This window comes from Mytilinidion resinicola (genome assembly GCF_010093595.1).
Source record: "Mytilinidion resinicola strain CBS 304.34 unplaced genomic scaffold BDZ99scaffold_5, whole genome shotgun sequence".
Taxonomy (NCBI): domain Eukaryota; kingdom Fungi; phylum Ascomycota; class Dothideomycetes; order Mytilinidiales; family Mytilinidiaceae; genus Mytilinidion; species Mytilinidion resinicola.
In genome coordinates this window covers 1724761-1746862 of record NW_022985441.1, presented here as the reverse complement: position 1 = coordinate 1746862, position 22102 = coordinate 1724761, and the positions used below count along the sequence as shown (strand labels likewise).

General features: G+C 54.5%; 10 protein-coding genes across 10 annotated transcripts; 6 read left to right on the top strand and 4 right to left on the bottom strand.

Moving 5' to 3' along the window:
- Positions 1 to 62: 62 nt before the first annotated feature.
- Positions 63 to 557, top strand: BDZ99DRAFT_370617 (uncharacterized protein; the record flags this gene model as incomplete). The annotated part of the gene is made up of 1 exon (XM_033714813.1): positions 63 to 557. A coding segment is annotated over one exon (495 nt), but the record flags the coding sequence as incomplete, so codon positions are not given.
- Positions 558 to 638: 81 nt separating this feature from the next.
- Positions 639 to 3419, bottom strand: BDZ99DRAFT_460663 (ATP citrate lyase-like protein subunit). The gene is made up of 5 exons (XM_033719433.1): positions 3297 to 3419; positions 2577 to 3046; positions 1950 to 2164; positions 1348 to 1900; positions 639 to 1297 (listed from the first exon to the last, which is right to left on the bottom strand). The coding sequence occupies exons 2-5, from the start codon at positions 3015 to 3017 to the stop codon at positions 1049 to 1051; spliced, it is 1458 nt and encodes a 485-aa protein (XP_033580385.1). The 5' UTR covers positions 3018 to 3046; positions 3297 to 3419; the 3' UTR covers positions 639 to 1048.
- A 745-nt stretch (positions 3420 to 4164) lies between these two features.
- BDZ99DRAFT_517682 (ATP-citrate synthase (ATP-citrate (pro-S-)-lyase)) lies at positions 4165 to 6412 on the top strand (the record flags this gene model as incomplete). The annotated part of the gene is made up of 5 exons (XM_033725202.1): positions 4165 to 4340; positions 4404 to 4520; positions 4587 to 4776; positions 4834 to 5929; positions 5979 to 6412. 5 exons carry the CDS (start codon positions 4165 to 4167, stop codon positions 6410 to 6412), a joined length of 2013 nt encoding a protein of 670 aa, XP_033580384.1.
- Positions 6413 to 7333: 921 nt separating this feature from the next.
- BDZ99DRAFT_438568 (phosphoglycerate mutase-like protein) lies at positions 7334 to 9880 on the top strand (the record flags this gene model as incomplete). The annotated part of the gene is made up of 15 exons (XM_033717627.1): positions 7334 to 7484; positions 7536 to 7640; positions 7705 to 7778; positions 7836 to 7908; positions 7963 to 8109; positions 8160 to 8276; positions 8329 to 8376; positions 8435 to 8447; positions 8501 to 8539; positions 8595 to 8738; positions 8792 to 8879; positions 8934 to 9016; positions 9071 to 9150; positions 9203 to 9325; positions 9352 to 9880. Exons 1-15 carry the CDS (start codon positions 7381 to 7383, stop codon positions 9878 to 9880), a joined length of 1767 nt encoding a protein of 588 aa, XP_033580383.1. The 5' UTR covers positions 7334 to 7380.
- Positions 9881 to 11066: 1186 nt separating this feature from the next.
- On the top strand, positions 11067 to 12570 carry BDZ99DRAFT_460660 (uncharacterized protein). The gene has a single exon (XM_033719432.1). It carries the CDS (start codon positions 11479 to 11481, stop codon positions 12238 to 12240), a length of 762 nt encoding a protein of 253 aa, XP_033580382.1. The 5' UTR covers positions 11067 to 11478; the 3' UTR covers positions 12241 to 12570.
- Positions 12571 to 12709: 139 nt separating this feature from the next.
- On the top strand, positions 12710 to 13971 carry BDZ99DRAFT_255638 (uncharacterized protein). The gene is made up of 2 exons (XM_033713734.1): positions 12710 to 13031; positions 13089 to 13971. The coding sequence occupies exons 1-2, from the start codon at positions 12763 to 12765 to the stop codon at positions 13786 to 13788; spliced, it is 969 nt and encodes a 322-aa protein (XP_033580381.1). The 5' UTR covers positions 12710 to 12762; the 3' UTR covers positions 13789 to 13971.
- BDZ99DRAFT_438561 (delta-1-pyrroline-5-carboxylate dehydrogenase 1) lies at positions 13828 to 16073 on the bottom strand. Its single transcript, XM_033717626.1, has 3 exons — positions 15873 to 16073; positions 15709 to 15816; positions 13828 to 15654 (listed from the first exon to the last, which is right to left on the bottom strand). Exons 1-3 carry the CDS (start codon positions 16014 to 16016, stop codon positions 14155 to 14157), a joined length of 1752 nt encoding a protein of 583 aa, XP_033580380.1. The 5' UTR covers positions 16017 to 16073; the 3' UTR covers positions 13828 to 14154.
- Positions 16074 to 16325: 252 nt separating this feature from the next.
- On the bottom strand, positions 16326 to 18364 carry BDZ99DRAFT_412144 (uncharacterized protein). The gene is made up of 4 exons (XM_033716647.1): positions 18319 to 18364; positions 18167 to 18261; positions 17857 to 18117; positions 16326 to 17811 (listed from the first exon to the last, which is right to left on the bottom strand). The coding sequence occupies exons 1-4, from the start codon at positions 18332 to 18334 to the stop codon at positions 16567 to 16569; spliced, it is 1617 nt and encodes a 538-aa protein (XP_033580379.1). The 5' UTR covers positions 18335 to 18364; the 3' UTR covers positions 16326 to 16566.
- A 711-nt stretch (positions 18365 to 19075) lies between these two features.
- BDZ99DRAFT_438555 (HAD-like protein) lies at positions 19076 to 20446 on the top strand. The gene is made up of 4 exons (XM_033717625.1): positions 19076 to 19189; positions 19240 to 19301; positions 19348 to 19457; positions 19512 to 20446. The coding sequence occupies exons 1-4, from the start codon at positions 19130 to 19132 to the stop codon at positions 20006 to 20008; spliced, it is 729 nt and encodes a 242-aa protein (XP_033580378.1). The 5' UTR covers positions 19076 to 19129; the 3' UTR covers positions 20009 to 20446.
- A 160-nt stretch (positions 20447 to 20606) lies between these two features.
- On the bottom strand, positions 20607 to 21323 carry BDZ99DRAFT_517675 (uncharacterized protein; the record flags this gene model as incomplete). Its single annotated transcript, XM_033725201.1, has 1 exon — positions 20607 to 21323. The coding sequence occupies one exon, from the start codon at positions 21321 to 21323 to the stop codon at positions 20607 to 20609; it is 717 nt and encodes a 238-aa protein (XP_033580377.1).
- Between the last annotated feature and the right edge of the window lie 779 nt (positions 21324 to 22102).

Below are 22102 nucleotides of genomic sequence, written 5' to 3'. Positions count from 1 at the left end.
AATAAATCCAAACCAAACCAATACCACCGCAAACAATGTCCCTCACCACCTTCACCTCCCCCCTCTCCGCTCCCACCCCCTCCTCCTCCTCCTCCTCCGCCTGCCCCATGGCCCAAATCTACACCCTCCCCACCACCGACGCCGCCTGCGCCGTCCCCAACAAGCCCGCCTCAAACTACACGGCCGTCATGGCGCAGTGCTGCCACGCCGCGCCCGTCACCAAGTACGCCGACGGCTGCGGGCTGTACTGCCTCGCGGCGGGGCAGTCGATCGGGGAGCTGTCGACCTGCCTCACGGGCAATGGGGTCGGCGTCGGGGAGGCGTTTTGCAATAAGAACACGACGAGTACCGCGACGGGGAAGGTTGAGAGCTCGGGGGCGAGTAAGACCAGTGCGGCGACGCAGACGAAGCGGAGTGCGACGGGGACGGCGGCGGCGGGGGCGACGAGTACGGGGGCTGCGGCGAGTGGTTATGTGAGGGGGCAGGGCATGTCGAAGGCCGGGGTTGCGGTGCTGGGGTTGTTGCTTTTGTCGAGTGCAGTGGGGGTGTTCTTGTAGGCTAGTGGTGGAGAGGAGGGAGATTGGGATATGTACGAGGCTAGGTGGGTTCTCGAGAGAAAGGGGTGGTGGAGCTTGAGTGGTGTAATACCTTCCTGTTCCTTCTGTAAATAAATTTGGGGTGTAAATAAATTTGGGGTGTAAATTTAGGACTCGCCTTCATTAAACTTTATACTTTCAACGCTCTGTATCAAAGCTAAATCCAAATGATGCGAACTAATTAGACTAGATCACGCGGATACACGTACCACACTAACAATAGAAGTGGGAATGTGAGTCTCTATCACGACGCCTAGACATATTATCGCACATGATCCCTCCCACACACCACCAATACTCGACCTGCGGTTCCAAGATGCTCCGCAAAACCTCTAGACGGGGGAAACAATGCCAACTCCAGCACCCGGACGATCCATTTTCCCCGTCCCATCACAGTCCAACTGCGGACAACACAAACGTGAAGGTGAAAGCAACTCTCATTATGATACAATCTAACCGCTGAACTCTTTGACGTCTGTCTGCTTACCGTTGAGCGCCAGCGGCACGATACCGCTGACGTGCATCTCCGGACCGTAGACGTGCATGTTCAGACCAAGCTCTTGGCCGACACCCTTGATGTTCTTGAGACCCTCCTGGTAGTTGGGGCCGGCACGACGGATCCAGATCTGGACCTTGTGCTCGTTGAGAACGGGAGCGACCTCGCGCAGAGCACGGATGACACCCTTGAATGTGGAGGCGACCTATTAAGGGTTAGTGACAGTAATTTCGAGTATATAGAATGTTAACATACGTTTGTGAAGTTAGCAATACCACCACCGATGAAGAGGACCTTGCCGTCGGGGTGAAGGGGCGCGCGAAGCATAAGATCGAGAACAGTGCGAGCGTAGTGGTAGGTCTGAGTCTCGCTGGGAGCACCAGAATATTCTCCGTAGTTGGCAAGCTCGCTCGCGAAGCCAGCAGAGGCAATGGCATCAGCGTAGACGACCGACGCACCACCACCAGCAACGAGCGTCCATACACGGCCAGTGGAGTTGAGGATGGTAAGCTTGAGGGAGGCACCGGTCTTTGCGTCCATCTCAGCGATGTATGATTCCTCCTTGCTCATCTCACGACCGAAGGGAGCGGGAAACTCCATTGGTGGGCCGGCATCGACGGTCACCTTGACATCTTTGGAGGCGATCTGAGGTATGCCGAGAGCAGTGGCGCTCCGGGCAATAGCCCACTTCACACCGCACTCAAACTCAGCGGTTTGGTCAATCTTGGCAGCAAGATCCAAGAAGTGCACCTCAGCGGAGGTGGCATCGGCGTTGGGGATGACGACGAGAGGGTTGATTTCGAGGTAACTGGGAAAACCGTTAGGAAGGTTTAGTGCAGAAATTTGAGCGTACTTACGTGAACTGGCAGTCAACGTAGACAGCGTATAGTCGGGAGATGAAGTCGACGAGGACGTTGTGCACACCCTTGGGAACTTTCTTGAGGAGGGTTGAGGCAATCTCCTCGTTGGAAGGGTACTCGCTGAGGTCGACGGGGATGAGGAGCTTCTCAGCCTTCTCATCGACATCGCCGACATCAACACCACCCTCGTGTGTGAACAGGATCCAGTCACCCTAATGCGGAAGTGTTAGTGTGGAGCACGTGATGGCGGGATGGGCAGGCGACAAGGAACAAGCCGACGCCACGAACAGAGCCGCATCAAAAGCGCAGTCGAGACGGAAGCGATGCAAGAGCTAGGAATCAGGAACAAAACGATAAGAAACGCAAGGGACGGAACTTTTCTGACTGGTGCAGAACGTGTGGGCCTGGATAAGGGTTTCCCTTCGTCCGGCCGAGTTCCGTGCAGAAGGCAAACAAAAGCCTAGCAGCCGCCCGTGGTGTTCTGGAACCACCTTCCACACCGGGCTTTTGTCATGCTCTAAAGTTTTCCAGGCAAAAAACACTTATTTTCTTACTTCTGGAAAATGCCATCGACAACCGGAGCCAGAACCTGTCCAAAAAGGAAGAAAAAACAAAATCACATACCTCTCGCACCGAGTTGATGTTGATATAATATTCGGTATCCTGAGGATGGGGCACAAACGGCTCCACCAAGAACTGCCTTAGCACACCATCGACCGTCTCGACCTTCTGAGGCTTTCCTGCTCTCGCCTCGATCCACGCGCGGGCATCGGCCCAGGTCTTGTTCAGCGCCAGAAGACCGCTCTTGCCTCGCCGCTTGATCAATTGATCGGGCTTTGCGACGAACTTGGAGCCCGGGACGAGCAGCCACGGATATGTCACCTCGGCCTGGTCTAGGACGTCCTTGGGAGCGGCATCGGCGGGGAAGTGAAGAGACGCAAGCCTGGCGGGAGGATTGTGGGTTGCGGTGGCAGGCAGAGGAGTGGGCTTGATCACGGGCGCGCGGGTCAGGTGGTAGTTGAGGATGGCCTTGCCGTCGGCTTCGAAGATGGATTTGGCAGACATGCTGGAGGATTGGAGCTATTCGGGGAGGTCTGAAGGTGCGTTTAGCTTCTGTCCAAAGTCTGGCTGGAGGAGTGAGAAAAGAGACGGGCGCGCAAGAAAGTATCGGCAATGCGAGGCAGGGCAAGAGCAGAGGGCTGAGGCGCGGTCTCGAGAGGGCACCCGACGACGGCGGAAATTATTGGGGATGGAGAATGGGCTTATGGAAGTCCGAAAGTGATTCTCGGAGGTGTGGACAATCCCCGGAGGCGCATTCCGGCCGAAAAGCGCGGGCGGACTCACCTGGGTGCAGTTGCAGAGACGACGCGAGTTTGAAGAGGAGAAGAGGCACGCAGCAGCGAAGAGGAGGGCAATTGCGGCGGGCGCGAGGGTGCAGCTGAGGAGATGACGCTCAAAATCTTGTCGGTGAGGGCAGCCCGTGGGCGTTGGTGCTCAGGTTGAGCCCGCGCTAGACCCAGGGCCCCGCCAAGCGCGTTCCTGGCCGCCCGTTGGGAACGGAATCCGACAATTTCTGCAGCGCTGAACTGCGGTCTACGACGCCAAAAGACGGCTCCAGCGCCCTCCGCACCGCCTGCGCGCCGCTCTCGTCGCGCGCTCTCGCTGCAGCAAAGCCCCCGCTGCATCGCCGCCAGACACCGCCAGACGCAGCAGGACACGGCACCCAGCGCCCGCTCACTCGCACACACGGCTCCCCAGACCAGGGCCGGCGCTGTGTGGCTGAACCCCGGGCCGGCTGTTTCCCCAACAATTGGGCTGGGCATTGGCCTGATCGCGGGCTAGCAGCTCAACGCCGAAGCGGTGTCCAAACTTCTCTCCCGAAAAGCGTCATCTCGCCGTCTCCCACCACCTCCAGACCTGTCCCCGTCTGCTTCCTCGCCTCAATTGCTCCCGCAACATACATACACTCCCGTACGTCCCCTTCCTGTGCCCTCGCCCGCCGTGCTCTTGTCCCGTCACCGAGGCTGCACGCGCTGAGTCCGGCTGTGCGTTTTTGGTTTCTCTCAGCGCCGGGACTCACGTCAGCACCACTTCCCCAGAGCCCGACCGCCTCTCGCTTTTCAAAACTGCGCGCGTCCAGCCAGCTAACACTCGCGGAACCTCCAGATAATACCGTTTCTCCGCACCCTCAGCCGCGACCACTTCTTCCAAAATGCCTTCCGCGGTGCCCACCACCAACGGCGCTCCCGCGCCAGCGACCTCGACCTCTCTCAATCCAGATGGCCCGTCTGCCAACGACAACATCCGCCGCTTCGCAGCTCCCAGCCGGCCATTGAGCCCGCCCGCCGAGCACACTCTCTTCCATCCCAAGACGCGATGCTTTGTCTAGTGAGCGCCCTTGCAGCCCGCCAAGAGACAATTGGACACGGTGCTAATGGGACTTCTCTACAGCGGCCTCCAGCCCCGCGCCGTGCAGGGCATGCTCGATTTCGACTTCATCTGCAAGCGCAAGACCCCCTCAGTGGCAGGCATCATCTACACGTTCGGCGGTCAATTCGTGAGCAAAATGTGCGCACTTCCAATTTTCACATGACAGCCGATCTGGTTTCGGAGCTCCACTAACGCACTATACAGGTACTGGGGAACTAGCGAGACTCTCCTGCCCGTGTACCAGTCGGTAGAGAAGGCCATCGCAAAGCACTCCGATGTCGACACGGTGGTCAACTTTGCGTCATCGCGCAGTGTCTACAGCTCCACTATGGAGTTGATGGAGTTCCCCCAGATCCGATCCATTGCCATCATTGCCGAGGGCGTGCCCGAACGAGTAGGTGCCAATGCTCCGAATGTCAGAAAATAAGGTTGTGGCTGACACGTGCGACAGCGCGCCCGCGAGATTCTCCACGTCGCGCAGAAGAAAGGTATCACCATCATTGGCCCGGCCACTGTCGGTGGCATTAAGCCCGGTGCGTTCAAGATTGGTAACACGGGTGGCATGATGGACAACATTGTTGCCTCCAAGCTCTACCGCCCCGGCTCCGTCTCATACGTCTCCAAATCTGGAGGTATGTCCAACGAGCTCAACAACATCATCGCAAACACGACCGATGGTGTTCTTGAGGGCGTTGCGATTGGTGGTGACAGGTACCCGGGTACCACATTCATCGACCACGTGCTGCGGTACCAGGCCGACCCCAACTGCAAGATCATCGTCTTGCTCGGTGAGGTTGGTGGTGTTGAGGAATACCGTGTGATCGAGGCTGTCAAGTCCGGCCGAGTGAACAAGCCAATTGTCGCATGGGCCATCGGTACTGTTGCTGGCCTGCTCAAGACTGAGGTCCAGTTTGGTCACGCCGGTTCGTTCGCCAACTCTCAGCTCGAGACAGCTGTGGTGAAGAACAAGTCTATGCGCGAGGCAGGCATCTTTGTCCCTGAGACCTTCGAGGACATGCCAGGTACGCTTGCCGAGGTCTACCAGAAGCTGCTCAAGTCTGGCACCATCAAGCCCAAGCCAGAGCCCGTCGTCCCCAAAATTCCCATTGACTACTCCTGGGCGCAGGAGCTTGGTCTCGTCCGAAAGCCCGCCGCTTTCATCTCGACCATCTCCGACGACCGTGGTCAGGAACTTCTGTACGCTGGTATGCCCATCTCGGACGTGTTCAGGGACAACATTGGAATCGGTGGTGTCATGTCGCTACTATGGTTCCGTCGCCGCCTTCCCGACTACGCCAGCCGCTTCCTCGAGATGGTGCTCATGTTGACTGCCGATCACGGGCCCGCTGTGTCGGGTGCCATGAACACCATCATCACCACCCGTGCTGGTAAAGATCTTATCAGCGCGCTAGTCAGCGGTCTCTTGACTATTGGCTCGCGATTCGGTGGTGCCCTTGACGGTGCTGCGGAGGAGTTCACCAAGGCCTACGATAAGGGTCTGAGCCCCCGTGACTTCGTGGACACCATGAGGAAGGAGAACAAGCTCAGTAAGTGCTCCACGATCTTCCGTTGGTGACATAGTCTAACAGTTCTTAGTTCCCGGTATCGGTCACAGAATCAAGTCGCGAAACAACCCCGATCTTCGTGTCGAGCTGGTGAAGGAGTTCGTCAAGAAGAACTTTGCCAGCAGCAAGATGCTAGACTACGCGCTTGCCGTCGAGACGGTGACGACGTCGAAGAAGGACAACCTCATCCTCAACGTCGACGGATGTATTGCTGTGTGCTTCGTTGATCTGCTCCGCAACTGTGGTGCCTTCAGCGCGGAAGAGGCTGAGGACTACCTCAAGATGGGCGTTCTCAACGGTCTGTTCGTGCTCGGCCGGAGTATCGGTCTCATTGCCCATTTCTTGGACCAGAAGCGTCTGCGGACTGGCCTCTACAGGCATCCGTGGGACGACATCACCTACCTCCTCCCCAACCTTGCTGGAGGAGCACCGGGCAACGAGGGCCGTGTCGAGGTCAGCCTCTAAGCGGGGACTTGTGCGGATATGGGTTATGGTTATTGGAAGAGTGTTCTGTCATTGGGCCCGGGATAGGAGTTGCTGCTGCTTCTTACACAGCTGTGGTCTGCTTAGTTAAAGACATTGTGCGCGGGTGTAGCATAAGATTCTCAGAGATCTGAGTAGAGATAATTCGAGGCGGTTCTTCATCGTTACAAATGCACTACTGCTAGTCCATGAAGACTAACAACCACTAATGAGAAAGAGACCTGCCGACACTCCGAGGACGTGACTCCGCTCCCTCCATGCCGCTCCCTCCATAGGTATTTGCGGAATAAGCCGTGCAGCCTTACACCACGCGACTGACCTGTCGACATGGGGCCACTGTTGCCAGAGGCTGGGCGTCAGGCGTGCATGATTCGAATCCTCAGCACGCAGTGAGACAGATGCTAACCGCATGCATCCGGCTGATAGGCTTATCGGCGAGCTGCGCTGGTGACCTTTCAGCCAAGCTCGTCGTCGACCACGCCCCGCCCATCACGGTCCCACATGTCCAATTGCAAACCGAGGGAGCCCTGCCTTGGGCAGAACCTCGAGTGTCTTTGTTGCAGGCCTCTCTCTGTGACGGCAATGATTGCCGTACGACCACACCCCCAAGGCGGCTGCGGACAAAGGGCCTTGGGCGCGCCCCCCCGGCCATGCCACCATCATCATGCAGGCGGCTGCGGCGGGGTAGCTCCAACAGGGCGAGCTCGGAGCTGTGCACAGCTAGGTAAAAGAGCTATCACGCAAGGCTGCCAAGCGCCGTTTTCTGCTGTGATAAGCTGCCTCTGCCCTGCTTTGCGTGCTCGAGCTGCAGCGGCCTCTGTCTTGGCTCAGGCAGCGCATCCGCCTCTTAAGTACCTCTTTGACGCCTTTTCTGGGTCCCTCCGTCAGCTCTCCCGCTCTCGTCTCGTCTTTTGACACCGCTTCCCCGCTTCCCCGCCAGCCCAGCCACCATGATTGCGCTGGTTATTGCTATCTTTGCTGCGGCCTGGCTGTTGCCGGAAATCAACGCTGCCGAGGATAATTCGCAGATTCAGGTCCATGGAAGTGTGATATTGTAAGTTCCGACATGAGATGTTGGAAGCGGGAACTGACTGAAGCTTGACAGCGCTCGCACTGGCGAGAGAACGCCCGTTCTCGAGTCGAACACTCCTCGGATCCTCACTTCTCTGGGCGCAAATCAAATGTATGAGCTCGGAAGCAACTTTAGAGGGTATGAGCGACCAAGAGTCCAAGAAATCCTTTGTTCGTGCTCTCTATCTGACATGCAACTGCAGTCGCTATATCAACTCATTCGACGGGCACATTGGCCTTGGGCAGCAGCCTATTTCTGGGCTTTCGTCTAATGTTGGTGAGTTAGCCAGGCTTTGAAGTCCTGTTAGAGTGAGCCTAATGTCATGTGCCGTAGTCAACAATGACGAGATTTATATCCTCACCACAGACAGCTCATACACAATAGCCTCAGCCCAAGCGTTCATGCAGTACAGCATTACCGTACCCAGCCCGCTAGATACGGATTGCTAATCCCGCTTCAGGGGCCTCTATCCCCCATTTACCTTGAATGAGACTACCGCCCAAATGTTAGATGCTACAAACATCTTAGCGAACGGGTCGTACATTGACTATCCACTCTCGGGCTACCAATACCCCAGTATCTATACCGCCTCAGACCTAGAGCCAATGTAATCTACATGCCATCTCTCGTTACTGAGCTCTGCTAATGGATGAGAAGGTCGGTTTGGATAGAAGGGTCAGCCAACTGTCCTGCGAACGACGTGGCTATCGAGGAGTATTATGACACTAAAGAATTCTGGGAAACCCGAAACTCGTCAATGCCACTCTATTGGGCGTAAGTGGTGGGCTCTGTGATGGCAGACTTAGGCTTACTGAATACTCCTCAGCACTGGATTCAACACGATGTTGAGTGACGTTCTTGTAGAGTCCCAATGGTGAGCTTCAACCCCGTGTAGTCTTCGAGTTAACAGTTCCATTTAACAAAACGTCAAGGGATTACTCTCATGTATGAAGAAGCCGCAGCCCTCGATGGTATCTCAGATGTAACTGACAAGGCAGGCCTATCTCATCTATGACTACCTAAACTACCAATATTCGGTGAGTTCTCTCAAATTTTTCTACTATGGCCTTTCGCTAACGATGTCGTGAACAGCATGACCAAGATACCTATGAGCTTTTCTCGGAGAACGATACCTTCGCGGGCGCCTACGACGAGCTCAGGTTCCTCGCAGATCAACAAGAGTGGGGACTCTATGGCAACATATCCGCAGATTCTGATTCTCAGATCAGAGCTATAGTAAATCCCCACTTTTCCCGGTCTCACAATTCGTGTGACTAAGCGATCAATAGGCAGGCAAAACTCTGGCTGCGAAAGTTCTTGGACAATTCCAACAGCTCGTATCTGCCAGTGGTGAAACGCCAAAGCTCACTCTATTTGGTAAATCTTATCGAGTGTCTGAAGCATGGTGTAACGCTAACATATCTTGAAAAGTCGGCGAACACGAACCTTTCGTTTCATTTTTCTCCCTTGCTGAGCTGCAGTTTCTGAACTCAAATTTCTTCGGCATGCCAGAAGTAAGCCTTCTTGAGCTTCTCATCTACTGATCAGTACTAACATGCATTCCCAAGTATGCTAGCGCAATGGTATTCGAGCTTTTCTCTGTCGGTAATAATGACTCGGGGTTCCCGACCGACGAAACTGATCTCTGGTAACTGCTAGATCAATATCGTCTCTCCTAAACGCATGGCTAACATGTCCAGGATTCGCTTCCATTTCCACAACGGAACAGATATCGCAGCAAACGGCACTTTGCAGTCCTTCCCTATGTTCAACCGCGGCCCCAGCCAGACGGACATGCCATGGCTCGACTTCGAAGACATGATGTCGCGAATTATGGCAAGCACTCCAGCCCCAAATCCGCAGCCCCCTCACTAATACCGCTTCAGACCTCCAGCGTTCTCGACTGGTGCAACGCATGCAGCTCCCAGGCGTTCTTCTGTCTCGCATTCGACGACACCATTGTCATAAACAGCACATCTCACAGCAGCGACATGACTCCCCAGGTCGCCGGCGTCATCGGCGCAGCCGTAACCCTCGGCGTTCTCCTAATCGCATTCATCCTCGCCCTGCTAGTTGGAGGTATCCGCTTCCAAAAAGTCACTCGCGGCAAAAAATCGGAGCTAGGCGGGTTCAAAGGCTCAGATAAGCTCCACAGCGACGCGGACCTCAACCTCCCCAAGAATGGCGCTGTCGCAGGCATCGTCAGCATGGGAAATGGCGATAAGAAAGAGCCGAAGGAGCGTGTTGGCAGCTGGGAACTCCGCGCCAAGGAGGGTGGTAAAGATATGGGAGACAGCATCAGTAGACGAGAGAGCCTAGACGAAGAAGCTGGCGTGAGTCCCTATGCTAAGCCTGTGGCGCCGAATGAGACAGTGTAGGGAGAAGTTGGGACGCATGAGAGATATGACTGATTTCTGAACGCTCTTTTACGATACATGGTTGGAGTTTTAGCGATGCTGGAAGGAGCGATATATCCGGCTTGGCTTTGAAGGTTTATGGTTTCTTTACTCTGCTTCTTACGACACGGTATACCCCCCGGCAACATTATGGGCGTTTACTCTTGGATTTTTGAGAGATTTGGGAGTTTTGGTGGTAGTCAGACGGCACATGAGGACTTCTCGAGGATGACATGATTTATGTGGTCGCGTGAAAGAATTGCTCCCGTATAATATGCTTGGAGGCTTGGTCCGTAAGTCGGCATAATATATGCTTTCGCGGTTGAATGAAAATCTATGCCTCTAATCCTCACTGGTTTTCTCTGTGACGTATTTTCTTGGGATTCACTCTTCCATCAATTGCATATCTGAATTACCTCGCATCTCACCGCCTCGAATGTGTGTATGGCGGACGGTGGCTGAGGACTTCTTGTGGGGCGTCTTTGCAACATTCCCTTCCTCTCTTCACCTCCGGGGGGCTTCATTTGTCGAGGTTCAATATTGCCTTCAGGGGAATGTACAGACATGGAAAGTGTGGAAGGTAGATGGAGGACTTGGGGGACGATGAGGGAGGACGAGAAGAATCGCACGGACCCTTCACTTTCAAACCTGAGTGTGCTCATACTGTGTATAACGCCTTGTCCAGGCGTGTGTACACCCTCTAGAATCCGAATGAGAAATAATCTCGCCAATATGAACAGTCCGGAAACTTGCGAGGCCAGCCCAGACAGCCGCAAGGTGTTGTACACATCTTCATTATATGATGGAAAGCCCCAGACTTCTTTAAGCACACTAGCAATAGTAGGTCTGTGTAGAGGCGGACGGCGCGGACACAAATGAGGGACGAAAGGGCCGCACGGACTCTTCACATTCACCCCGGTGTGCGCTTCGTGCAATGCCTTGCCCCAGGTCTGTGTATGCTTTCTTGCCACTATCATAGGTGCTTCGGCCCACTTTTAAAGGTCTAAACAAGACATATTTGAACGGTCGATAAAGTCACTGGGTCACCACAGTCGGCGACACGCTCGTTTACTTTCATAACTGTGATTTGGCTTAGCGCGGACACTAGCGCGGATCGAGAGCCTTAAACAGACAACCCTCACACCGGCACGTCCACCATCATGGCGCGCCCCAAGAACTCCAAGAACAGCTCAAAGAAAAAGAGATCGAAGGCCAAGAAGACTCACAATGCCCCCCAAGAGCCACAGCTTCCCCTCGCAGACCCGCAACTGGAAAGCCGCCTAATGCAACTTCCTGGCGAGCTGCGCAACCAAATCTACGCCCATCTGTTCAGCTCCACTCGGCTCACGTATGGCGATCGATCTACCGGCCGTATCACAAATATAAAGATGAAGAGTGCCCCGAACTCTCTCGCGATACTCCGTACTTGCCGTCAAGTTTATCGAGAGGCTGCAACTCTCTGGCTTGGTCTGGTTCTATTCAATTTCGAACATGTCGAGGCTCTGCTCGATAAATTCTCTCCGTTGCCTACAGAAACCCTATCGAAAATACGCTACGTCCGTACGCGAGGACATACTTTGATGCTACAGCCAGTCGGCGATGATGTCGACGTTTATTACAGACTCGCCGAATCACTCAAGCTTCTTCCCGAATTGCGTCTAGATACTCTCACCATTCTTGGGCCTGCTGAAGGAGACATTGCTTACGACACTCTCGACGGATTGATCAAGCACGGCAATGGCTGGAAGGAGTTGCACTTCATCACACCCAACTCCAAGATGCTGGGTTTCGCTAAGCTAGACATGTTCATGATGGATCCATATTGGCGTAAGCCTCAGCCTAGCACATGGAAGGCAGCTCTACTCGAGCGTGACTCCATGGTGGGCTCCACCAAAGCTACAGTCACGATCTACCATTCCACTCAAGCCAGCGTATCTGGCTCTGTCATCGATCCCCGTACTCGCCAACTCTTCGAGCAGTCGGTCCCCCGGAAGAAGGACAGCTCGAAATTCGGGGTGGCAGCAGACACGGCTCCTCTAGCGGAAAAGAAAGAGTTGCTAGTGATAGCGAGGCGGGGCCAGGGGGCTGACATTGCAGAGCGATCAAGGCCTCCATTTGGAACGAACGATATTCGGGAGTGGGCGTATGGGATGACGTGGGCAGAGATTAGACGCCAGTGCATCGACTATCTCGATGACAAGGACGACTTTTACCTCTCGGACGAAGACGATGAGTCTGATGAGGACAACGAGGGTTCTTCTGGCAGATGGAAGCTCAAAGAAAATGCCCGGATTGACAGCTACAACCATGTGGACGACATTGAATGGGACAGGACCGAGTAGATGGGCCTTCTTAAAGACGAGGCAATGTCATCAATGGGCTATGTCCTGGGCGGGATGTGTCCTGGTTTTGGCGGGAAGATGGGTGGTGAGTAGTGGTACGTACCGTCATCTGAGGTGGCCTGGCAAGCTGTCAGGTCGCCCAAAATGATTCACTTATATGTCGTCTAGAATCGTGAAAATGTTTCTAATGACCTCAAACGGTGACAACCAAGTGTACACAGGCATGTATCCAACACAACATACCTGCTTCGGATGCTGAAAGTATGGAGTAACCCACAGAGCCGACAGAACTCCCTCACTACCGCTAACTGTGCTCCAAAACTTCCCAAGATAATAGTCGTTCACATATGCGCGTGGTTCCCACATTACATATAGGAAAATCACCTCAAATGGCTTACAAATGACGTGTGATTTAAAGCAAACTTAGGACCCTGCCTTTGTGTTACGTTGAACAGCGCGTATTCTCGCTCCCCACTCAACACACATCGCACACCTGTCCTTCTTGCACCAACGCCTGCCATCATGCCGCACCCCAGAAAGCGCTCCAAGAAACTTTACGATGTCCCCGACGAATCTTCCATAGCAGTGCAGCCTTCCTCGAGCCGACTCATGCAGCTTCCGGGCGAATTGCGCAATCAAATCTACGACCATCTTTTCAGCTCAACCACGTTAACGATTCACAAGCGACTTTGGGGGGAGCAGAAGGAAGGCCTAGCGATACTCCGTACTTGCAGTCAGATCAATCGAGAGGCCGCACCTCTATGGCCCGGTCTAGCGCTGTTTGATTTCCCGTCAGTCGAATCGATGCTCAATACTCTCCTCTCACTACCTCCAACTACGCTATCTAGGATCCGTCGCCTTCGTATGCCAGGGTACGATTTGATGCTCAAGCCAGTTCATTACGTCGACGGCGCGTACGAGAGGAACGAAAACGCAGTGTACTATAAGCCCGCTATGGTGCTCAAGCTTCTTCCAGGACTACGTCTAGATGTTCTTACTATGAGAACTACTGTAGATCAAAGTTCTGATGGCGCTAGCGCCTACGCAGCTCTCAGCGGCCTGATCGAGAATGGAAACGGCTGGAAAGAGCTTCATTACATCGCCAGCTATTCCGACATGCTCGGTTTCAAGACATGCCAGTTGTGGGACCAGGACATGTATAGGCGCAAGCCTCAGCCGAGCAATTGGAGCAGCATCCTATCCGAACGCGACGGTGCAGACTCCAAGCCTACTGTGACAATCTACCGCTCGACTCAGCCCGACACACCTGGATCTGTCACGGAGTTGGCCACTCATGAGCTCTTCGAGCAAGAGATACCTTTGGAGGAAGATTATCCAAGGTTTGGGTTGCAGGCGGACAATGCGCTTTTGGCCGATAAGAAGGAAATGCTGGTGATAGTGAAGCGTGGCAAAGGCGTCGACATTATGGAAAGATCAGAGCCTCCGTTTGGATTAGATGACATTCGGGAATGGGCGCAAGGCATGACATGGGCGGAGATAAACTACCACTCTCTCGGTCGGGGTGAGCTTGACGCTCTCAACGAGTAATCGCACGACGGCTGTTCTTCCAATAAAGATAAAGATTCGGAGGATGGTCATGACAGCTCGGGGTAAAATACTCTCGGTATACGCTTTGCGGGTTAAGTTTAAGACAGTAAGGAACTCACTTATGGTGAGGAACTGTAGTTACAACCACACTCCCCTTCGCTCCTTCGTCCACAGCCATCTTTAAAATTCAGGTCTCATTAGATCACATTAACTTTTCCTATCCCTAGGATACGTATTCACAAATAAACCCCTCTTCATAATCATGCAAATACCCATGCCAATACACCATATCCGTACCCTTAATCTCCATTTCCAATTTCGTCCCGCTTAAACATGACTAAAAACTCTAAAAGAACCCATCATACTCTACACCTCGTTGCTGGGATACGTAACCTTGTCCGTAGACACAAACTCTTCCTTAATGGCCCTCAGATTGACGAAGCGGCTCAACAGATTCGCGCTGCCCGCCTTGTCGTTGGTACCGCTGGCCCTGCTGCCTCCGAATGGCTGCTGACCAACAACAGCACCGGTGCATTTGCAGTTGATGTAAAAGTTGCCTGCAGAGTTGCGGAGCGCGTCCTCGGCGTATCGCACTGCCTCCCTGTCACTGGCGAAGATGGCGCCGGTCAGCGCGTACTCGGATGTCGAGTCGATCTGCTTGATGATGCTTTCGAAAGCGTCAACAGGAGCGGTGTTGTCATCGTAGACGTAGACCACGAGGATGGGACCGAAGAGCTCGCGGGATAGGAGGGGGTGGTTCGGGTTCGTGGTCTTGTAGATGGTGGGGTGGATGAAGTAGCCCTTGGACGAGTCGTGCTTGCCACCAACCAGCAGCTCAAGCTCTTTATCATTCTTGGCTTCGTCGATGACGGAAGAGAGCTTCTTGAAGGAGGCCTCGTGGATCACGGGGCCGATGAAGTTAGAGAAGTCCAATGGGTCCCCGACCTTCAGTGCTTCGGTCTCGGAGACTAGGCGGGTTTTGAAGGCGTCCCAGACGGACGAGGGGACGTAGGCGCGGGAGCAGGCGCTGCACTTCTGGCCTTGATACTCGAAAGCTCCACGTACTGTGTTGACGGCGGCATTGTCGACGTCGGCGCTGGGGTGGATGAGGTGGTAGTTCTTGCCACCGGTCTCGCCCACGATGCGAGGGTAGCCGCGATATTTGCCTGCTGCGACGCCTTCTGCAATCTTGCCATACAGAGAGCGGAAGACGGCTGTGCTACCGGTGTAGTGTAGAGCTGCGAACTCTTTGTGTGCGAGAACCGTCTTGGTAACTTCCGCAGCATCACCAGGGATCCATTGTATGACGTTTGGAGGTAGTCCAGCTTCCATCAAGATAGAGTATATGAGCCAGTTGGAGGCGATAGCGGAAGGAGAGGGCTTCCACACTACAACATTACCCATCAAGGCAGGGGCTGCAGGGAGGTTGGCACCGATGGCTGTGAAGTTGAAGGGTGAGACGGCGTAGACGAAGCCTTCCAGAGGCCTATATTCGACGCGGTTCCATACACCCGGTGAATTGTGAGCCGGCTGGTGACTATAAGTCTCCTCAGCATACTTGACGTTGAATCTCAAGAAATCGCAAAGCTCAGCAGCAGCATCGATCTCTGCCTGCCATGCATTCTTGCCCTGTCCTACCATAGTGGCAGCCATGATCTCATATCTGTATTTCGTAGAGATTAAATCTGCAGCCTTCAAGAAGACAGCAGCCCGGTCTGCAAACGGTAGTGATTCCCATGATGACTTTGCTGCCAGAGCAGCTTCAATAGCTGTGCTGACTTCTTCGGGGCTGGCGTTGGAGTATTTGGCCACGACGTCAGAGTGAGATGCGGGGTTGTGCTGCGTCAGGACGGAGGAGCCTTTGATCTTACGGATGGTCAACCCAGGAAATTGAGATATGGGAGAACAGAGTTCACTTACTTGCTTCCCGGCTACTACGATTGGCACTTCAAGAGGTGTTTGCTGCTTCAGAGCTGCAAGAGCATCCTGAAGCTTCTGCCTGTCTTCAGAACCTTTGGCATAGTGTTTCTGGGAGCAAATATCAACATTAATGTTTTTTCATGACAAACAGACCATATGCTTACATTGGGCTCATTGTTGACTGTCGGGACCTTGAAGTTTGCAATAGAGGCCATGGTTCTTTTTTGCGATCTCGTGGCGAGTGATGAAGTTTGGAGGGCACACCGATTGATCTGTACAAGAGATTGTAAGCCTTTAGAGGAAGACATTTCGCAATACAGAAGACGGATTGAATTGATACAATGGCAAGGCAAGCAGCGTACTTTTAAAGGTGTTGTAGGAGCAAACCAGAGTGGATATTGTGAATACTTAAGCCGTTTGAACCGTGCGTCAGATGCGGCTTTCGTCGGTTCAGCTTGAGTGGGGTAAAAAGCTACAGAGAGCTGCGCCATATCGGAGCCTCGAATCGCGATTTTGCTCCAGACCTGCCTGATCTCACTTACAAAATGCTAAGACGGAGGCCGATATCGCAAGTCATTCAGATTTTTTTGAGTAATTAATCATTCGACAGGACGTTGATGTTAGCTTCTAGAACCCTGAAGCTGGAAGGAGGCATGTATGCAAATACAACTTCTGTTTAGAATGGCACTGAACAGAAGAATGCGCAATAATATCGTCTTCAAAAGCCGATTAGTAGATGGTACCATGGTCGATTCTGTCATCGAGAGTCGTAAATACAGTGATCCCATAGTCACGTTGGACAAAATGCACCAAGACTCCAACGCCTCTGACCATGCTTTTCCGTAGAGCAAGGCATCATCATACTTCCATGGTATCAACCGCATCATCAGACCCATTGCCCCAAAGACCTTCGATCTTGAACTCAGCAGCCAACTCCTTGACAATCTCCTTTCGGTCGCCCACGGGAGCCGCTTCCCCAGCCTTAGCAGGCACAGTCGATTCAGGAGCAATTTGTAGTACGGGAGGATCCATCCAGCCCTGGATCCTACCGTCTCTCCAGTCTGTTATGACTGTCTGTGCCGCGCTGTGAAGATTCGGCACTCCACCTTTCCCTAAACGTCCTCGCTTCCTCGCCACTTGGACCAAGAAATCCGTAGTCAGATCGCCATTGGTAGACATCAGTGGTGGTAGACCATAGACGTCCAAAAGCTTCGCAAACAGCTCCGGTGACGAGGAAAGTCTCTTGAGGAGCAGGGTCACTGCTGGAGCCGGGTCTTGGATCTCTTTGGGCGGTACGGCGTTGAGGAGGACCAGCCTAGCGTGTTCCTCAATCTTGCTAGTTTTGGAGGTGTCGACTGAGCGTGATTGTACAATTCCAGGCGAGTCGAGGAGCTTCAACTTGTTGTCCAGTTTGACTTCCCGCATGCTTGTAGTAACTCCGGCCTCAGCCCCCGTAGGGCATGCCCCGGCTCTCCCTCCGAGTCTCATGGATAGAGCATTGATGACGGAGCTCTTTCCAACATTTGGGTAACCAAGTATGCCCACTGAAACTGCGCGCTTGAGCTGTCTTCCTTCTGCAAAGGACTTGAGTGCTTTGAATAAAGTCTCTGAAGTCCCCTTGATCGTCAAATGTTTGTGGTCAAATATCCGAGCATTCGGCGCTGGTTTCGATGCTCGGAGTGGTAGCGTGGGGAATGATCTGCCGAGATGGATCATCCAGCCCTTCAACACTGGTGGAGGTACCAAATCGATCTTGTTCAGCACAAACATGAGGCGTTTGTTACCAGAATCAGCAGCAGTGATCATGCGCTCAACCTCTTTCGACCTCGTGCCTTCAGGATCTCTGGCGTCTAGGACGTAGAGAATGACGTCTGCGGCGTCTACGACTTTTTCGAACTCCTTCCGGAAAGCTTTCATTGAGGAGTCCTTGCGAGTGGAAGAGTTAGAAACACCAGCAGCGTTGTCATCAATGCCAGCCCAGCCCTCTTCGTCATCCTCATCCATTTCATCAGCGCTGTCGCTCTGATTTGCCTTGTCATGCTCTGCGGCGCGTGCTAATGCGGAAGCTACGAATGCTGCCATTGGATTGGCATCCGAATCGTCCTATAGAGTTAATGGTGGACCTGAAAGTGGGACATCTGAACATACCACTTGCATGGAGTCTTCCTCATCCGTGCCGAGTTCATACAACGCATCCTCATCTTCCTCATTTTCCTCTAAGCCCTCAGTAGCTTCTGTATCCGCTACAGCAGTACCTAGCCTCTGAGCCTTTGCAAGATCCTTCTGTCGCGCATTCTCGTCTTCCTTCTGCCTCCTCTTCTCCTCAATTTCCTGCAGGATCTTGTCTTTATACGGGAATAGGTTGGGGATTCCAGGGTCCTTCTTGAGTCGCGAGCGCCATTCGGGGTTCTGTTTGATTGTCAATGGATGCTTTCTTGGCTTGCATATATCTGCATACCTTCTTCGCAAGCTTTCGTGCTTTGCGCTGTTTCGCAGCACCTGCTTTTTGGATATTGTGTCGCAGCCGAACAGGCACACGCTTCGAGGTGGGTTCTTTAAATATAGGTTAGCATTATGAGATAGGTAGAATAGATATCGTAGGGCGCTTACTTCCAACTTTCGGCATCGTTGCTGTGTGTTGGATGTCTGGTCGCGGTGATTCTCGAAAATTCAAGTGATGTGCCAAGATTTCAGGGCGGTGAGAAATTGCGTCCAACCAGGGCATTTGGGGCTTGACCTCACGCGGGGCACGAAGAAAGTGGCACACTAGACCACCAAAATCAGCATATTTATTGTGCCACTTTTTCCTAGTGACCGTCACATGATAGTTGTCTCCATGAACTACGGGAGTGCTTCACAGCAGTAAGTTCCGTAGCCTTTTACAAGGGATATATGATGGTGAAAAGAATATCTCATTAAGATACAACGACAACTTATAGGTCCGTGCACACTCGTCCGCCACTGCTAGTGCCCTCATGGTATTTCTAAAATATAGACGCAATTCTATTAGATGCTGTTGCATGAAACTTGGTTTCCCTCAGTGATACTCCAGATGTATTACTCTGTGCCCAGACTCATGGCCGGCCCTGGTACTGTTTCAAGTAGCATTGAAGGACTTGGGACCTTGTTTATCAGGTGTTTTTGAGAGAAGCCCGCGTCACCACATCCCATTCAGGTTATGCACATGAAGCATTTGAGATAACGTTGGCACAGTACGAACGGCAACAAAGTCGTGAGGGGCAGGGTAAGCGAACTCAATTTACGAGTTCAAAAAGGCGGGTAGGTTACCCAAGGAAGTGTAGTGCCCCACGTGCATCGGATCAAGTATCATTCTCTATCACTCGCCTTCTACATGGATGTTGACCATAAAAGACATCCACACTCATTTTAAATTAGGCTCCAATCAGATTTGTTTTGCACGATGGGGAGCATAGAACCGACCTTCTCCGCACCTGCGGAAGAGCACTCTTTCAATGGGCTGGTATGTGGCTCAAGTCACGCTATAGGCCACAAGAATCTTACCAACTCCAGCTTTTCGACATGGATGGAACCATTATCGATTCGACGGATGCGGTAGTCAAGCATTGGCAGAAGTACTGGTCCCCCAACGCCGGTGACCTCATTCGCTCATGTCGTCAGGATAGGAAATGAGCTCGGCGTCGATCCAAACGTTATTCTAGCTACATCGCACGGGCGGAGATCGATAGATACTCTCCAGATCTACGAGCCCAAGCTGGCGAATTGGGAATGTCAGTCCACTTCTTCCCCCGATTCTGGGTGCGGCTTTAATGGTGTTTTGGTAGACGTCAGCCACATTGAAGGACTGATCCCGAAGCAATTTGGAGCCGACGCTGTGGAGATTGCGGGAGCCCGGGAATTACTCCAGCAACTCGAGAAGAGTTCTGTTCCCTGGGCAGTGGTGACTTCAGGTACGAGGCCTTTGGTGAACGGCTGGCTCGATATTATGAACTTGGCTCGTCCGAAGAACCTTGTAGTGGCGGAGGACGTCGAGCACGGGAAGCCAGACCCTGCATGCTACCAGCTGGGCCGATCTAGGCTCGACGTGCCGCGAGATGCTTCGATGCTGGTACTGGAAGACGCACCCGCAGGCGTGCGAGCTGGCAAAGCTGCAGGGTTCAAAGTCGTGGCTCTGGCGACAACGCACACGCTGGAACAGCTCAGAGAGGCCGGCGCCGACTGGATCGTGCAAGACATGCGCAGTGTGAAGCTCATCGGATGGGATAAGAGCACGAGAGAGGCGAGGATCCAGATTTCCGACGCGCTGGTCTGGCGGACGTGAAGCCTGGAGGGTGGTGTCCAAGTCAACTTGCATTGCACGGTGTTGTTCGCAGTACCCAATCCAGCGTAGATACATGTTTCCTTAAAGAATGTCTCGCGGTACAGGGCATGATTGATGGAGTTTAGATCGAATCAGAACCTCAGCATTCCACGTCCCCCGGGCATGGCTCTCATTCGACGTGGTCGACACATCGGTACGACCAAGTCACATGGGTGGAGTGTTCGCATGGCCTTCTTATCGTCGAATAGGTGTGTTGCATCGCATGGACAACTTCAGGAGTACGAGTTTCTCGCCATACCGTGAAGGTTTCTAGAACGGTCACAGGTTACAGCGCATGGCCGACGTCATACGGCCGATGATCCGAATGCTTCTCCTTACTTTTGGCAGCGTGAGGGCCTCTGTGTGACGGCGGTTTCGACGGAAAGATTACGATCAACCCGCCCCGACAGCGATCGGTCACAAGAAGCAACGGCTGCAAAGGGGATATCAAATAGAGGGCATCATGAGAGTCAGTCCCTCCACGCGGTGCAACCAATGCCTTGCCGGCGTGGCATCAGCTGGCGGACTCGCGCCTGGCTATCACGACGTCGCCGGCCTGTCACCTCCCCAGACCACGACGGCTGGCTCTCCAGCGCTTGGGGTAACGGTTACTCGGTGCGCCTGCGAGGCACGGCAGAGGCACGGCAGACCTTGCGTGGAGCAGTTCATCGTCGGTTGCAGGATGGTTTGGTAGGACGGCGGCGGCGCGAGGTCTGGCTGCTGCAAGGTACGATGGTGACTGATACCAGCAGCCCGCGGCCCTTCCGAGAGCCATACGGGAGGCGCTGCATGCCCCTGGGAGGTGCAGCTTCGCGCCCGCAACGGACCGGCCACAGTGGCACAGCGGAGGAACAGCGGCGGCCGGCCCAGGCGGGCAGAGTCTGGCCTGCTCGCGGGTGGTGAGGCGCTTCGCGGGCGGCCCATGGCATCGTCGTCCAGCTCGCCGAGGTGCTGGATGGGTGACGAGCAGCCTCAGCACCGACGAGTCGCGGCTCGCAGCAAAGCCGGGGTCAGGAACAGCGGTTACAGTAGCGGGCGGCAGCCTCACGCAGGACCAGGCTCGCTGGGGGACGCGCTGGGGGACGGGCTGGCCGGCGGCGGCGGCGCTGGTGTCGTGGGTGTCGTGGGTGTCGTGGGCGGCCGTCTCAGCACAGCGCCCGGCCTGGTCGAAATTCTCCGGCGTGCTCTGTGCGGAGGCTGGTGCCGGTGGTGATGCGAGAAGAGGGCATGGTGCGATCTCCCGCGCGGACGTGGCAGCGTGGCAGCGTGGCAGCATCGCGATTGCAGCAGCGATTGCCAGAGGCACGGAAGGGGCCGTGAGGAGAGCGTCCGCCATGCCCATCATGCCCCTATTGCACCCAAGCCCAGCGGATCAGCCGCCCGCCCCGCGCGCCGGCGAATCAGCAGCGCGAGGGACGGGCAGAGGACAGGGCGGCCTTCGCACGGCGGCCGTCCAGGTCGTGGAGCAGCGCGCGGGAGCTTGGGCGAGCAGAGTTGCGTCGGCCCTGGCGGTGCGGTGCAGGCCGCAAGTCACAGGCCGCCCGTGCCAGTCGCAGCAGACGCTGACTGAGTGCACGCCGGGCCAGAGGCCTGCGAGGAGGCGCATCGTCCTGCGTGGGGTGTTATTTTGGGCTGGTCGCTGGGCTGGTCGCTGGGCTGGTCGCGGAGCTGCACGCCTGGCCGTCTGTCTTGGAGGCGCCGGCCAATCGACGAGCTCCCGCACGTCGGGGCCCTGGGCGTCGCTTGCCGGGCGCTCAAGTAAAGTGCAACGCCCAGCCCGATTCTCCTGACCTGACGCCGTCCCGACACCATCATCGACTCTCCGCCGCACGCACGCTCGCTCGCTCCAGCATCCCTCCTTCGTTCGGCCTCGATGTTGTAGCCCAGTCACTCGTTATAGTCCGCATTGCCCGCCTCCGACGCCCCGCTCCGCTCCGCTTTCCTGCGCCCGCTCCTCCGTGCTGAGCCAGCCTTGCAAACCGCCGACAGCCCCCTCGCCGCAGACCTCGCGACCTCGAGCCGACCGCGTCGCCCGCCGCGTCTCCCGAGCCTCCA